We start from the raw sequence: 17606 nt of genomic DNA, 5'->3' as shown, positions 1-17606 counted from the left end.
TCAGTGTCTCTTGGAAGAGCAGGTGACCACAGTTTCTCCCTGTGATGCTCCAGGAATTCCCCACCCCCACCCCTGCTCCACAGTCTCCAAAAGCAATGAGGCCCAGTGTGATGTGGAAGCATGAATGCAGGAATTAAACTGAGGAAATGAGAGTTCAAATTTCTGCTTGGCTACAATGCTTGCTGTTTAAGTTTGGGGCTGGTCACCCTTGCTCAGAACTGGCCGACCTCACAGAATACTAGTGATAGGGATGCGGAGGGAACCGGGGCAGGGAGGGGAGTGTGAATAAATGAGGTAAAGGTAAAGGGACCCCTGACCATTAGGTCCAGTCGCGGACTCTGGGGTTGTGGCGCTCGTCTCGCGTTACTGGCCAAGGGAGCCGGCGTACAGCTTCCGGGTCATGTGGCCAGCATGACTAAGCCACTTCTGGCAAACCAGAGCAGCGCATGGAAACACTGTTTACCTTCCGCCGGAGTGGTACCTATTTATCTACTTGCAACTGGACCTAATGGTTAGGGGTCCCTTTACCTTTACCTTACAGGTGCCACCACATAATACCTCTTCCACATTTGTAAGAAATCGATAGGTGGCAGCACCTATTGACAATCAGGCAGGTGCCTCACTGTTACCGGTACTCGTTTTTGAGCTTGCGTAAAACAATATTGTGTAGCCAAGCCTACCCAGATATGTAGAATGTTTTAATTTTTGTTTAGCTTAATTATTATTTGACTGTTTTAAACTGCTTTTAAAGAAAATGTTTTTACAGATAGCCTCTCTTTTCCTAAGATGCTTTAAGGGTTTGTTTGTTATTTGCAATCAATCAGTATGAAATAAATAAATAATTTGTTGTTGTTGTAGCTCAGTCGTTCAGTCGTGTCCGACTCTTCGTGACCCCATGGGCCAGAGCACACCTATCTTTCACTGCCTCCTGCAGTTTGGCCAAACTCATGTTAGTAGCTTCGAGAACACTGTCCAACCATCTCGTCCTCTGTCGTCCCCTTCTCCTTGTGCCCTCCATCTTTCCCAACATCAGGGTCTTTTCTAGGGAGTCTTCTCTTCTCATGAGGTGGCCAAAGTACTGGAGCCTGAACTTCAGGATCTGTCCTTCAAGTGAGCACTCAGGGCTGATTTCTTTAAGGATGGATAAGTTTGATCTTTTTGCAGTCCATGGGCAGTCCATGGGACTCTCAAGAGTCTCCTCCAGCACCATAATTCAAAAGCATCAATTCTTCGGTAAATAACATGTATGATAAAATTAACTTTAAAAATATTTTATCTATTTCTGCATCTATCTATATATTAGCAAGTGCCCTTCCTGTTAGAACCTAAAAATAAAATAATTTTTGGAGCCATTAATGGAGCTCTTAGTCTTTCTGTGCAACAACTCAGAAACCAATTGTTTTGTGTTTGTTTGTTTGTTGGGAAACTAAAATATCCTGCACTGATCATTCTGTATGAAAGCAAAGGTAGGTGTGTTTGGTTTTCTTTGGGGCTCCCCTTCTTTGCACAAAGGGGAGGCTCCAAATCACATCTCCTCTGGCTGTCTTGGACACATCCCATGGGATCTTTTATTTAGCTCCGATGTGCACCCAATATGTTTTAGCTGGGAAAATGTGAAGACTGTGAAAATGTGGCATGCAAAAGGGACAACTGTGTGTGCTGCACACAATTGATTGGGTGGATGTGCTGCTGCTCCCTTGATTCATCAGTCTATTGGCCTGCTTAGAGATATGTTGATTTCCATTTATGACAGTGATCACAGAATTGTAGAGTTGGAAGGGATAATCAAGGGTCCTCTAGTCCAACCCCCTGCAATGCAGGGATCTCTGCTTAAAAACCTCAAGGTCCATTCCACCACCAAACAGCTCTTACTGCCAGAAAGTTCTTCCTGATGTTTAGTCAGAATCTCATTTGTTGTAACTTAAAGCCATTAGTTTGAGTCCTACTCTCCCGAGCAGGAGAAAACAAGCTTGCTCCATCTTCCATGGCCCATGGGACAGCCCTTGATATATATATTCGAAGATGGCTATCACATCTCTTTTCCAGGCTAAACATACTGAACTTCCTCAACCTTTCTTCTTAAAGTGTGGTTTCCAGACCCTTGATTGGGCATCTTGGCTGCTCTCCTCTGCACATGTTCCAGCTTATCTAGTTGCAAGTTTGGGGAAGGAGTGGACAGGAGCCAAAAAAGTTCATGGGGTGAAGTGTACCGTGGAGGACGAGACTGTCACGGTGGGCACATTTCTCCTTTTCCAAGGAGATTACAGGTAAACAGCCCACAATGAGTGAAACAGGGAGCCCTTATCCCCACAGACGATGACCCTTGGGACAGATTGGGTGGAAGGCAGATAAAGTGGTGACACTGACACTAAGGAGGAAGAAGAAGGAGACAGCTAGGGCCATCTACCTGGACCGGTTTTAAGTAAGAAGGCAGGTGGGTGGGAGCTGGCTGAGAGCATTCTGAGGTTGGTGGAGCAGTGCCCCACTTGCCCAAATGGACCATCCTCCACTGTGACTAACCTCATCAGCTTTGAGCAAATCAGGACAAGCGCTCCACAGAGAGGTTGTCTGGAGGGCCCGCCAAATTACCTGCAGCTGCGGTGGTGTGGTGTGGGGTGGTGGATATTGGCGTGACCATATGGCTTTGAGGCAAATAAAACTCCCTGGAGGAGGAGTGTCTGTGTTTGAATAAGGCAGCAGGCTGTTTCGTTCTGTGAGGAAACGCAGCACGTGAGAAGCTGATCAGAGGGTGAATAATTTATTTTTTCGCGTGAGAATAAAGTGGAGGGACCTGACCTTCACACCCTTCCATTTCTATCCAGTGGTTTAATCCTTTTACGGAGGTCATGAAACTGTACTGGGACTGCTGCACTTCAGGCTGTGCTTGGGGGCTCATATGAGGCGATACATCCTCTTCTGCAAATACAAAGACTCCCTGCACATAGAAAAGCAGCAGAATGCAGTACAGTTAAAGAGACTTGCTAATCTGCACTAACAGCCATACTTCACATTTTCATATAATGTTTTAAGAGTATTCAAGCCACATACTTGGTGATGCAACCAATAAGATTATAAGCAAGTCTTCGTACGTGCAATCCATTGGGGGGGGGGTCTGTGTTACTGTAGTAAGAGAATTCTTTGTCCCCCATAAATCGTATAAATTGGATGACTTTGCAGAATGTCAGTGCTTTCTCTTAATTGCATAACTTAGACTGGTTTTGCTAGCATAATTGGGAAGGGAGAAAGGAGCCAGGAGTCTTATCGAGCCATATTGCTTTCAGATATATATTTGCAGCCTTGAGGACTGGAACTTTGTCCCTCGTTTTTAAAAAAAGCTGAGATTTTTCAGGCTGAATACTCCCCTATCCTGTGACTTTTTTCTCCCGCAGCGGTGAAGAACCAAGGCTTTATCCCACCCCCGCCGCCCCTTGCTGCATCATCTGATAAGGGAACAGTCTCACGGTGGCAAGAGACAGGTGGGTAGAGAGACTGGTGGCAAGAGAAAATCAAAAATTCTTTCCAGTAGCACCATAGAGACCAACTGAGTTTGTTCCTGGTATGAGCTTTCGTGTGCATGCACACTTCTTCAGATACCAAGAAGTATCTGATAAATAAGGTGCTACTGGAAAGAATTTTTGATTTTGTTTTGACTATGGCAGACCAACACGGCTACCCACCTGTAACTGGTGGCAAGAGAGTATGTATGATTTGTGGTCTCCCATAGTTTAATAAAGTGGAGCAGATAGTGTAAAAGCCAGTTCCTGTTGCTGGCAGTGCTGAAGAAACATCTGAAGGAATGACCCTTTGCATGTTCACAGGGGTACTCTTTCCTGTATAAATACTTTTCGTGCAGCCTAGAGTGATGAGCCTGGGACCTTCTGCATGCAAAGCAGATGTTCCACCACTGAGCTACGATGCTAGTTCCGTGCTTGGATGTAGTCCGTGAGGGCGCATATCTAAGAGACGGCATTGTCGTTTGCACAGGAGCTTTATTTGATTCAAGCACGCATCTCCTCAGGGGCACCGCGACTGCCTTGCCGCCAACGCACCCAGCCGGCTCGGAGCTTCCGCGTTGAGCCAGGATCCTCGGATTCCAAGATCACTCGGCCGGCTCCTGTCAAGGTGGCGCCACGTGCCAGGGCACTCTGCGCATCCTCAGAAGCACTCCACCGATCCCACTGCCGGCGCTTTCCCTCCCCGCCCCAGAGCCTCCCCAAATATAGGCATGGCACAGCCTGCGCTTCCTGCACCCCGCCCCGCCAGGTCTCTCCTGTGGCGCCCGAGCCGCAGTCAATGAGCAGCCGCGATGCGCGCCAAGGGGCGGCTAGTCGTGGCGCGGCTCCTCCTCCGGCTCCTCCTCCTCCAGCGACACTCGCAGGGGTCTACCTGGGAGGGGTAAGAGGAGGCGGACTCCGCTCGGCCCGCCGAGGCAGCAGCAGCAGCCGAGATCGCAGCCTGTCCCCAGAGTTGGGGGTGGGGGTCGGCATGGGCGGTGGTGGCAGCGGCAGTGGCGGCTCCGCGCGGCGGTGGCGGCGATGAGCTTCGAGGAGGACGATGGGCACGGCCGTCTCCAAACGCCGCTCGCTCCGCAACGAGGCCGTGGCGTCGGTGGCGGCCAAAGTCAGGTGAATCCGAGCTCGGGTTCTTTTTTGGGGGAAAGGAGAGGGCGAGATCGGGATGCAAAGCGAAGGAGCAAGTTAGCACTAAAGAGAGAAACCTAGCGGGGCGCTCTGAGGCCGTGCGTAAAAAGGCGGTGCGAAAAGGAGAGCTGCGGGCGCAATGATGGTGATGGTCGAGGGAGGAGGGGGGGGAGACGAGGGGGTCACCTCTTTCTCTCCGACCCCCGTTACTCCAGCGAGAGATTGACTCCAGCACAGGGTGGAATTGGGGTCGTGGGTGCAAAAAGCAAGGAGTGTGCAAAGGAGTGAGCGTGGGGGAATTTGATATAGTCTCCGCGTCGTGCATGGATGAACATTTATGGAAAGGGAGGTTTGGGGGTGAGGGGGCAAAAAGAAACACACCGGGCGCGTGTCTGTGCAAGTACCAAGAGACCAGGTTGGAAGAGGCGCGCGCATGGGAAAGAAGAGCGAGCGTGCAAGGGAGACGTGCGTGTTTCCAGAGGAGCACGGTGGTGTCTTGTTCCGCGCTCGGAGGAGCTCGTCCGCCTCTGATTGACGTCAGAGGCTGGGGAGGGGGAGGGTGCACAGTGGGGAGGGGTCTGCCACAAACCCGGATTGTGTATTTCCCTTCTGACTGCTGGATCGTATCGGGCTTCGGAGTGTGCTGGACTGGAACGATGCGCTCCTTCGATGCTCCTACCCATCGCTGTACGGATTTTGTCGGAAAGCGGCAGGCCTGGTGTTCTGTCCCCTGCTACACCTAGGGGAGAGGGGGGCTCTGGAACATTTCAGCTGTTCTCTCCAACAAAACGCCCCCCCACCACCACCACCAAATTGTGTGGTCTGAGATGAAGTAAAAACATCACCATGTGCCAAGTTTTCACACACACCTCTTGGCTCTAGCACTTTTCCTTCCGCCAGTGCAGAGAGCCTATCCCTAGTGTGCTGCATCTTCTCAGCCTGCCAAAAGTGTCTGCTGTTGAGCGTGGAGGGTAGGAGGACAGCGCTGCTGCTGCTGCTGCTGCTGTACCCCCCCCCCCCGCCTTTAGTCTCCCACCATGCTAGTGAGCCAGAAGTGTTAACTTTGTATTTTTAGTCTGGCTGGCGCTGGGTTGAAATAGCAGATGACGTGAGGTGCGAAGTGTTTTGGCATGCTGCCCAGCAGTGGACCACTTTTTCTTTTTCTTTTGGCAAAGGCTCAAAGAGCCCACGGCTGCCCTGGTGAACTTCCAAGCTCTGGGAATGCAGCAATGATGGGGGGGGGGGGCGGGGGAGGGGACCGGCAAGCTGCCTGCCTGCGCAGTGGTGACTTTGCCTCCGCAGCTGTTTAACTTCTTAGCCTTGGAAGATGCTCTCGACTGCTTGTCTTGGACGATCCCTTTCTGGTTGCAGCGGTGCTGACCAAGAAAAGTGAGCCTTTGGGGAGGGGCCTCATCACTGCTGTGTTGTGTTTTGCACCCAACGTGTTCCTGTTCCTTAGCGCCAGTCGAAGGAGTATATGCGGCTTTCATTTTCTACTGGCGACACCAAACCAAGGAGAATTGCAAGCATCACAGAGGATGTTTAAAATGTAGTGACGCCTTCAGACTGCCGGTATTTGTGGGAGGGATCCCACAGCACGTATACCGGAAGTTTAGGTTTGTGCATTTAAAATGAAATTAAGCGGTCTTCTACCCTCCTGCAACAAATCCACTTAAAAGAAATCACAGACTTTTGGTTGTTTGGAAAGTGAATGGGAAGTGCATTGAAAAGTGTGAAGTGAACAAATGATTGGTGGGAAGACATCCCATGTGCAAAGCGGGACAAATGCTCAATAAACAGGTTCCCTGGAGATACCCTAACTCCCTACCATTAATTTAACCTTACTGAAAAATTGAATTTTTTTCCCCTTTAAACAAAAAACGCAAACCACACACTTGTGCAAGAGACATTTAGTGTGGTTAATTTTGATTGGCATCATTTTACAGAATGAGGCGGCCTGGGTGAAAGGATAAGCAGCAGGTTCTGATTGTGGGGTGAGGACCTCTTTGGGAACGGAAGGAAGAACCTGTGAGACAGAGTTTCCAGAAGACTGGGGAGAACTGTTGTTCATGAGCAGGGTTCGCAAACAAGGGTGCATCATGGACCACTGGTGATCTACAGTCACTGTGTCCCCGTTAAATATGCACATTGATTTCTTAATGTATTTGTTTTGCTTCATTTATTTCTTAGATTGTAGGACGAGAGAATACAATTTGAATGTGAATTGTATTTTGCCAATAATAATAATAATAATAATAATAATAATGAATTTATATACTGCCCTTCAACTGACGATCACAAATGAAACAAAATATACGAAAGAAAAGGAGCAATAATGAAAGAAAGAAAGAAAGAAAGAAAGAAAGAAAGAAAGAAAGAAAGAAAGAAAGAAAGAAATCTAGCACCAGCAAGTACTACAGAAATTGTAGACATTCATTACCGTAAGTGGTCTTCGGATTTTCAAGCTGTCCATGGGGGAAAAGAAGACTGAGAACCACTGGTCTAGAGGGTGGGTTGGATCCTGTGGGAGCCTTTTTCCGACAGACTCCAGGGTGCTGAGCAAGGTGACCCTTGAGTTTCTGCCCATCTTCAAAATTCTAGGCTATGCTTTCTACATTAAGCTGTGAGATGTGATGCTGGTTATGAACAGGAATAACCTGACTCCAGCCCACCAAGATACACCAAGGGATACTTTATTCATCAGCATGCTCTGAGGGCACCATTTTACTTTGAGCACAGGATTTGGTACAGGGGTGTAAAATTTTTGAAGCTACATAGAACCTTTGTTTGCACCCAGACCCAGTTCCCAGCCTTTGTTATTTTGGCAACAGTCTTGCAAAGATCTTAGGAGTGTTTACTTGAAATCTCAGGAGCTGAGGAAAAGGGGGCTGGGGGGTGGATCTCAGAGGTTTCCCCTCTTCTCTTTTAACAAGCAGAATAAATGGTTCAAAATTAGCAAATGTGCTAGATATTACAGATTCTCCCATTTCTGAATGACTCCTTTTTTCTCAGTGTGGATTTGACCCAACCTTGCTCCTGAGATTAAGTGCTGCAAGCCTGCCCTCAGAACAATGAGGACTAGAATGCTTGTTTGCTTAAGCATTGACACATTACATTGCGTTTCCAAAAAGCACTGGTCCAGATTGAATAGCTGCAGACACAACTCCAAGGCATTTTACTGAGTCACTAAAATAAGGTAATTTTAAAAAACCAACAATCGTAGGAGGCTTAGTTTGACTCAGGGAGAGAATGTACAGTTGCTGTTATTACCAGTGTTAAGCGAATCATTAGGAATAAAGTTAAGACAAGACTATTTCGTAAAGCAAACATACCAAAATGAAATTTCCCCCCTGTTCCTTGGGAGGTGTCACAAGTCCATGTGGTCTAGAAACATAGGTGATCAGGGGGTGCATGTATTAACAAGTGGATCTTTGTATTTGGCTCCCCTGCATGCTCTTATTAGATTCTGTAAGTCTTTCAGCCAGCTCTATGTCCCAGAGCTCTGTGGGAGATTTGCTGGCTTTATGAAACACTGCCTGGTCTATTGATCTCAGCAGAGCTTTCCTGCTGATAAATGGACAATAATTTTCCTCACTTGGAGGCTGGCGATGCTGAAATTGTGAGAGGTGTGTGTGTGTGAAGCTTTTGGGCTGCTGGAATAGCTCAATTGGTAGAGCACGAGACTCTTAATCTCAGGGTTATGGGTTTACTAAAGACTCTTGTTTTGTACTGATGTGAAATAAGCCCCACCAACTCAGTGGACAACAACAGTCCTGCAGCAATTGAGCTTGGACATAAGGGTTTGGGTGCTCCCTGGGATTCAGGGCTTTGTAAATTAACAGAAAGCCCTTGAACCTGGCTGAGGAGTCAATGGGCAGCCAGTGCAGCTGTTTTCACGATGGTGTCCCATGTTCTCAGCCAGATGTCTGGCTGCCGCCTTCTGCACCAGCTGCAGCTTCCAAACCAGGCCCAAGGGCAGCCCCGCATAGAGCCCCTTGCAGTAATCCAGCCTCAAGGTTACCAACTCTTGGACTGCAATGGTCAGGTTATTCCTGTCCAGGAATGGCTGTACCTTCACTTCTCCACCATTTCCTCATCAGTTTGCAATTAAACACACTCACTCACTCACTCACTCACTCACATACATACAGGTGAAACTCGAAAAATTAGAATATCATGGAAAAGTCCATTTATGTAAGCAATTGTTTTCATTAGCTACTGGAGTTTAATATATGAGATAGACTCCTGACATGCAAAGTGAGATATGTCAAGCTTTTGTTTGTTATAATTGTGATGATTATGGCGTACAGCTGATGAAAACCCCAAAGTTGAAATTGTGCATTTGGGGTTCTCATCAGCTGTACGCCATAATCATCACAATTATAACAAACAAAAGCTTGACATATCTCGCTTTGCATGTCATGAGTCTATCTCATCTATTAGTTTCACCTTTTAAGTTGAATTACTGAAAGAAATGAACCTTTTCACGATATTCTAATTTTTCGAGTTTCACCTGTACACATTGTGAAGACACAGCAGCTGATTTCTCCTGATAGACCTGTCTGCGTCCCATTTTGCCTTATGCGCATTTTTGCAAAGCAATTTCCTCTAATATAAAGTAGTATTGTACATGTTGTTTTCACTAATATGTGCATTTTCATGCGCATATTATGCTGGCATCTGTGCTTTTGTACGCATCTTGGCCAGAACTGCAATGCAAAATTCGGATAAGGGGTGAGTTCTGAAGGGTGGCGTCTATTTCAGTTTGCAAGCTGTTTCAGAAAGTGTTAATTAGGTAGGTTTGTCTTTGAATGCAAACTGAATCAAATCTTTCTTATCTGATATACAGGGTTCTGGACCAGATGGGCCACTGGCCCTGATCCAGCAGGCTCTTCTGAGGCTCTTAGTAATATCTCCCCCATCCCTACCAGAGATAAATACATCTCTGTAGGCTGCTGGTATCTGAGATGCTGAAAACCGCAGCTCAAAGTCTCTGGGTTTCTTCCGAGAAGCTCTTAATTTCAGTCCCAGAGCACCTGACCCAGCTCTTCCCAAGATGGTTAATTAAGCTCTCTGCAACTTTCATTCTTGGCCTGGATCCTTGTAAACAACTGTAACACCCGTTTCAACAGGGGATGTCTCTGAATGCCATCCGTTAGTATAGCTTTCCTACTGTTCTGTTCTGTTCTGGATGGAATGATAAAACTTTTTCTTTACATTCGCAACTGTTCTATCTGTCTTTAGAACTGCGATGTAACTGTGTGACCTGTCCTGGAAGCTTAATGGGTGAAGGATGGTGGGAAGAAATCTTACAAATACAACAAATGAAATAAATCTCCCATTGGTACACCGTACTGTGCTCATCATAGTGGTGGCGGAGACACTTCGCAGCAGGTCCCAGGTTCAATCCCTAGCATCTTCAGGTAGGGCTGGAAAAATACACCATGAATGAAATAAACCCTGGAGCTGCCAGTCAGTGTAGACAATACACTGGATGGACCAAGGTTCTGACTCAGCATGAGGCAGCTTCTGATGTCTGTCTTTTCCTAGATTTAGAAACTGCATATCTGAAGCATGTGAATAGGTGTAAGTAAACATTGGCTCTGATTTAAATGGATTAAATCAGGGAGGGGGATAAGTATTTGGGTCATTTTCAGACATGTCTCCTGCCCCTCACTGAAAGAATAGATATATAAGGTGGCAGAGAGAGCAGAGGATGGAAATATTTGGAGTTGCTGCTTCGGTCAGCTTTCCAAAGTTCTCAGATTTTTATTAAGGACAACAAATAAAATTGGCGTTTTGCAACTTTCTGCCCCAAGACAGATTTATCTCATCTCTCCCCACCTCCCACTTGAAACTGGAGCTACTGGAATTTTGAAAGTGTCTTCTAAAAAGTTCAATTTCCTTTCTATGAGCCACCAAAGACTGTGGCAACTAGTTAGGTGTTCCTGGTGATTGGTGTAAGCGCATGAGTCCCAAAGTCCAAGATCTGGAAATTTTGTTTTAAAATATTCTCAATGGTGATCAGAAAATGGAAGGAGACAAGGGATAACAACAGAGAAATATACACAGACACAGCTCTCCCAATTCAGACCTCTGTTTATGTTGGAGGTGGAGATTAATCCCATGTGTACTTACTTCAGAGTAAGACCCATTGAACTAAGCAAAAAAATACAGGTTTGGGTGCCAGCTGTCTTGACAGTTGTGGATGTAAAAAGGGTTTGGTTTTTTTTAGTAGAATGCAAGCTAAAATGCTAGCCAGCAGTGTGATGCAACAGCTAAAAAGCCTAATGTAATCGTAGGCTGCAGCAGCAGAACTAGGGTGTTCAGATTGTGCGAAGTAATGGGTACCATTCTAATCAGCTTTGGCTGGTCTTCAGCTTATGTACCATGTCCTATTGTGGGTGCCAAAGTTTCAGAAGGCTGTCAAAACACTGGAATGAATCCAGAGGAGGGCAACAAAAATAGTGAAAGGCTTGGGGACCCTGATCCTTGGAGGAAAAGTTGGTAAAGCTTGGTGTGTTTAGTCTAGAGAAGATTAGGAGGCAATCTTCAAACATTTACTCCAGAGGGGTAAATGACACAGTTGACGGAGCAGATTTATTTACTGTTAATCCAGAGGGTAGGACCCAGAGCAGTGGATTAAAATTACAAGAAAAAAAAAGATTTATACTAAACATTAGAAAGGACTCTCTGATGGGAACTAGGCAGAGGGCCTTCTCGGTAGTGGTGCCTGCCCTGTGGAACACCCTCCCATCAGATGTCAAGGAAATAAGCAACTATCTGACTTTCAGAAGACATTTGACATTTGTTTTAGGGGAGTTTTTAATGTCTGATGTTTTATTGCATTTTTAACATTCTGTTGGGAGCCACCCAAAGTGGCTGGGGAAACCAAGCCAGATGGACAGGGTATGTATGTATGTATGTATGTATGTATGTATGTATGTATGTATGTATATTAAATAAATAAATAAATAAATAAATAAATAAATAAATATATATCATATGAACCGGTTGACAGTGGAGCAGACTTTGAAGGCAATGGGCTCTACTTTGTTTGTGGGGTTGAGCTAGATGACTTTTAGGGTTTCCTTCAGACTCTCTCTTTCTAAACATGCACACACAGAAGTATGGCATGAAAAAAAGAGTACTAAGGCTGCATAGATACTATACACCTAAAGCACACCAGTTCCCCCAAAGAATCCTGGGAGCTGGGATGGTAGCGGTAAACAACTGTTCCTAGGATCCTATTTCCAGCGGGGCTTATGAATCAGAAGTCTTCCTTGAGAACCAGGGTCCCTCTAGAGGTATTTGCTGGCTCTCTTCCAAAGACAGTGTGGGTGGAACTCTCAAATCATCTTGGTCGTCCTTATATTGAGTGCGGTGCATATTTCATTCCATATTAATTAACATAGTAATTTGATTTCACCCAATTTGGGGGATGGGTGAGAAGAGATGGTCCAAAGCTCTTATATAGGCTGGCTGTGTCAAATAGGATTGTGTGTGTGTATGTCCACAGATACCTTTGGGGTTTCAAATTGCTCCTGCATACAGGGGCGTAGCAAGGTAAATTGGTACCCAGGGGCAAAAAAATTTTTTGTCACCCCCCCCAGAGGCGTAGGAAGGTCAGGTGGTACCCGGTGCGGAAAATTTCTTGTCACCCCCCCCCTGCAAAAATGGTTTTACGTTATTTCATATTTTCTTACGAAGGAATAATAAGTAATAATAATAATAAACTTTTATTTATATCCCGCCCTCCCTGCCCGAAGTCGGGCTCAGGGTGGCTAACATCAGATACATAACACTGGTATAAAATCAAATAATAATTAAATTACCTCTTAAAAACATCTCAAAATCAAATTAAAGTCTAATTAGATGGCTTTCCACAGGGTTAGGATTGGAAACAGTAAGTGCTCCACTGAACTGAAATTTCAGCCTTCGCGACATAGGAAAACAGCCAAGTAAACAGCTATTTTGGTGGAGGAGGGTCAAGATATTAACCGATATGCATGAAATTTCATATATAGCTATATAATCCCTAGTATAGTAAGATAAGACCTTTGGAGCAGGCATTTTTTTAAAAAAAGTTTTTTATGAACAGCCCTTGTAAGGCAGTAATTGTTCCTTGATAATTTGTCACCCCCTCCATTATGGAACCTGGGGTGTTCTGTCCCCCTATGCCCCCCCCTGCTACACCCCTGCCTGCATAGGTTTGGGCGACTTCCATGTCAAAAGAATAGAAAAGGACTGTATAAGATGCTGTTATTGGGCAGTGTACTGATTTTAATGTCAAAATGCAGTACTTGCCAACCTGACGCCCTCCTGATGCTTTGGGCTACAATTCCCATCAGCCCCAGCCAGCACACCTGGCACTCTCCAGGTGTTATGAACTACAGTTCCCAGGCTGGAGATTGATTTGAATTATAGTACAAAACATCTGGAAGGGGCAGAGGTTGACAAAGTCTGTTCTAATATTATTGCTGCTACTTAATTATTTTTATTATTTTAAATTGTGATAGTTCGTATTTAGTTTTTAACTGTGGTATTTGTATGTTGTTACAAATGTGTTTAATTTATAATTATTGCAACATTGCAAGGAAGTATTTCCCTTCCCTGAAATGTGTTTAAACAAATGGTAAATACGCCCACAAAAATAACTTGCCTGCAATGTATTTATTTACCACTTGCCTGCTGTGAGCTGGAGCAGGAACGGATGGAGAGATACATTTGAATATTGGGTACCAAGGAAGGGGTGATGTGACTCATCCTTCCTCTGCCAGTGTCTTCACTCACTTGCATGTACATTTCTGGCAGCAGATGGCTACCAGGCCAGTGCTTAAATGCAAGGCTGCTGTTATAGAAAAACAGGCTCCTATGTTCTTGGTATTCAGGGTGCAGCAGGAGAAAGGACAGATGTATTTAAGCCGGAAAAGAGATGGAGGATAAGGCTATGTTCCACCTTCACTGACAGAGGCAGTATGCCGGAGACTGCCAGTTGCTGGGAATTATGTGTGGGGAGAGTTGCAGTTGTGCTCAGCTGTTGCTTGTGAACTTCCCTTTGGGGCATCAGGTTGGTCATTGTGAGAACAGGATGCAAGGCTAGGTGGGCGTTTTGCCTGATCCAGCAGGCGCTTCTTATATTCTTCTTCTTACATTCTGATTCCTCTGTCCTTCATCTGTCCATCCAGATGCAGGGATGAGCACTAACTTTAAAAGAGGATTTGATAAATTCATGAAGAGTAAGGCTATCAGTTGTTAGCAACCCTGATGGCTGTGCTCTCCCTTGGAGGCAGTAATGCTTCTGAATTACCAGCTGCTGGAAACTGCAGAAGGGGAGAGGGCTCTTGCATTCATCACCTGTTCGAGAACTTTATGGAGAAACCCAGTTGGCCACAGTGAGAGCAGACTGCTGAGTGATGCTGGGCCTTCAGCCTGATTCAACAGGGCTCTTCCTATATTCCTAGGAGAGCTTTGAGGGCGGCAGAGTTGGAGGAGTGAAGGTCACCAGCCAAGGTGTTGGAAGAGATCATGATGGAGAATTTTCCCCTTCCCTCCAGTTAGGTTGAATTGGCTGGTAACCCACTCCCCGCAATGCCTGCCCTGTGCATTTGCTTCCCTTGCTCTTCTGGCATGTGGCATGGCTCACTTGCTTGAGTCATTGAGAAGGATTTCCTCTCCATGAACTTGCTTCTGAGATGAGCCTGTGGTGTGTTTTACATCCTACCTTACTTTCAAATGGCTTGTGGTGCTTCCAGAGTGGCTTCTGTGGTCCTCCCTCTCCTTCTCCCATCCCCACAACCAAACTGTGAAGTAGCTTAAGGTCAGAGAGACCACGAGTGGCCCAAAGGTCATCTTTCATGACCAAGTGTGGATTTGAATCCTGGTCCTCCAAGTCCTAGCCCAACAACTCCACTCTGACTCTCTCCCTGGGCAGTGAGTGTCTTGTGTGAGGATTTATCAGATGCAGAAGCTTATATTTTCCTATTTGTTTGCCACAGTAGTAGCAAACAATTCCTTCTCATGGCTTATTCGCTGGTCTACAGGCAGCATCTGACTCTTCCACCCCATGATGTACGGAAGTGAGAGCTGGACCATAAAGAAGGCAGATCGCTGAAGAATTGATGCTTTTGAATTATGGTGCTGGAGGAGACTCTTGAGAGTCCTACGGACTGCAAGAAGTTCAAACCTATCCATTCTTAAGGAAATCAGCCCTGAGTGCTCACTGGAAGGGCAGATCCTGAAGCTGAGGCTCCAGTACTTTGGCCACCTCATGAGAAGAGAAGACTCCCTGGAAAAGACCCTGATGTTGGGAAAGATGGAGGGCACAAGGAGAAGGGGATGACAGAGGACGAGATGGTTGGACAGTGTTCTCGAAGCTACTAACATGAGTTTGGCCAAACTGCGAGAAGCAGTGGAGGATAGGCGTGCCTGGTGTGCTCTGGTCCATGGGGTCACGAAGAGTCGGACACGACTGAACGACAGCAACAACAAATGTGTTTGGAGTTTTTGCTTGCTTGTAACAGGGAATGCCACATGCGGGCAAACTCTGGATGCCAGAAGGTTTAGGGAAGTTTTTAATGCGTGACGTTTTAATGTCTTTTTAATCTTTGTTGGAAGCCGCCCAGAGTGGCTGGGGAAACCCAGCCAGATGGGCGGGATACGAATTATTATTATTATTATTATTATTATTAACCGCATGCCTGAAATCCACCCCCACCCCACCCCCGTCATTACATGCCCTCTGTGGCTTCTGGTCTTTGCTTTGAGATGCTTTTGCTTTCAGGCGCGCAGTGCTGGCGCTCAGTAACGAACCTGCCTCCCGCTTGCTGCGTTATAACTGCATCGATTGCGTCGGAATCTCAGATCTTTTTTGTGCCTCTTTGATCGCCTTTTGCACACCTGCTCCATCCAAATGGTTCTTTCCTTAACTTCACTGCCTTAGCTGCTTCCTTCAAGTGCGGCAGTGAGGAACCTACTGCTCCTCTCGGGGCTGAGGGGCGGGCGTCGCTTCAGTGTTCCCCCCTCTGCTGCAGAGACGGGGCTGCTGTGTAGTCGTTCTGGAAGTCTTGATAGAGAGCCGCTCCGCAAAGCAGAAGCCGCCTTTGCCCAAGTCACGGCTCTGGCGTAATAAAGAGCTGGGATGGAAGCGCGCTGTCTTCTGCATGATTTCCACCCACATTGCTTTAGAGATGCAACCGCGGTCGGTACTGACACACCACCAGCAGCCCCGGGGTCAATGGGACAAATTGCAGAGGGCGAGTAAAGGACATGTCGAAAGGGTGTCAAAAAGGGCGGGGGAAAAAAAAGAAGTTTGCGAGGTAAAGTGCACAAAATTTAATCAGGATAATTAATTTAATTGAATTAGCCACATTTGTCACTATCGTTAATTTCTGTGAACAGAAGTTGGATTACCACTGTTGCGTCATTTCCATTGCCTTACTTACCTGCCTTGGAGATGAGTGGCTTACCTGTACACAGCATATGGGAAATAAATAAAAAGCTGAAAGGAAGTTAAGTGCATGAGCATGTACAGAGTGTACATCCCTTGTCCAATACAACAGTGTTCTCATATCCTGCGACTTTTTTTGCTTTTAAAAAAGTGTGTAGCTGCAGAGTTGTTTTACTTCTTTATTTTTTTATATAATTTAATGCACCCTAGTAATGGTGATTGACAATTAATAAATGCATTTATTTGCGTATTGATATTTCTGGACTTTATTTCATTTGCATTCCTAAGAATTTCTGAGTTTGGGGTTGATACACAACTTTATAAGCTCTTCAAGAGATCAATTAAAATTAGATGTCATCAACTTCCTGCTTTAGAACACTTCAATCTATCTACCAAGCTCTAATAGGTTTCTGACTATTCTTAATGTTTCTGGCTATTTATTTATTTCTTATTTTCATTGCATTTATATCCCACCTTTTCCTCCAAGATGTTCAAGGTGGAGGTGTACATGATTCTCCCCCTCCGAATCCCCACAACAACCCTGTGAGGTAGGTTAGGAAATCCCCACCCTCTCTGCCATGTGACTTTCAGCTTATTCATGTTTTTATTTGATTTATCTTGCTCTCAGAATGGGTTCCAGCATTGGATTTGTGTGTTCTTGTGTTAAAATGTCACACGGGCAACAGACTCTCTCTACACACCCTAGAAACTTCGATGACATCTCAAAACTGATCTGGATGGCACTTTTTATTTTATTTTTTATATGTTTTTTTTTTAATTGCTCTTATATTACACTTTCCCCCCACAGACAGCAAGGCAGTGTATGTGGTTCTCCCCATCCTTTTTATCTTCACAACAATACTGTGAGGTCGGTTAGACAGAGAGAGATAGTAACAGTCCCAAGTTCATCCATTGAAGTGACACCCTGGGCTGGATCTAGACACATTATAGAAACGTTTCAGTTACACGCATTGTAAATTTAAACAGGGGGAAAACGGGACTCCACAGCACCACCTGGTAGCACAGTGTTATATCGCATATACAACACATATAAATTGCTTTTTCTTTACCAATCTAGCAGAGTCCCTGCTTTCCTGGGTTCTAGACCTTGTGTGCTTTCAATGTATAAAAAGGGTTTGTGCAGAGAGCATGTGTCAGTACTTCCAGGTAGAAGTTGAGTGTTGAATCACTTCTGGCTACGCCACAAGTTTTTGTTTTTGTTTTGCAACATGTATGTGATGTTGCCATCCTGCACTTCTAAAAATGTTTTCATCCAGATTTCTCTTTGCTGCAGAAAATCCAATATGCAAAAATAACCAATTATCATGACCACAGCTGCTGCAGGTGTGGAAGCACATTAGTGCATTTTTGCAAGCTGGAAGGGAGTGTTGTCACATGCGTGGTGGCATTTCAGTGGTGGTCATGATTGCTATCATGGTTGCCAGAGAATTCCAGCGAAAACAGAAAAGGAAGTGGGAATCACTGCAGGTCTACTTGTTCATCTATAGTTAGGAACA

The 17606-nt window shown here is 45.6% G+C and overlaps 1 protein-coding gene across 6 annotated transcripts in view; it reads left to right on the top strand.

The window, feature by feature from the left end:
* Positions 1-4405: 4405 nt before the first annotated feature.
* Positions 4406-17606, top strand: part of NSMF (NMDA receptor synaptonuclear signaling and neuronal migration factor) — a 48566-nt gene continuing 35365 nt past the window's right edge. For all 6 annotated transcript variants that reach the window (XM_033137397.1, XM_033137394.1, XM_033137396.1 and 3 more), the window contains exon 1: positions 4406-4625. In XM_033137397.1, coding sequence (XP_032993288.1) covers positions 4555-4625 — 71 coding nt within the window. In that variant the 5' untranslated portion in view covers positions 4406-4554. The remainder of the gene's footprint in view (positions 4626-17606) is intronic.

Source organism: Lacerta agilis, chromosome Z (assembly GCF_009819535.1).
Source record: "Lacerta agilis isolate rLacAgi1 chromosome Z, rLacAgi1.pri, whole genome shotgun sequence".
NCBI classification, from domain to species: Eukaryota; Metazoa; Chordata; class Lepidosauria; order Squamata; family Lacertidae; genus Lacerta; species Lacerta agilis.
Note: the sequence above shows the minus strand (reverse complement) of the source record. Positions and strands in the feature narration are given on the sequence as shown.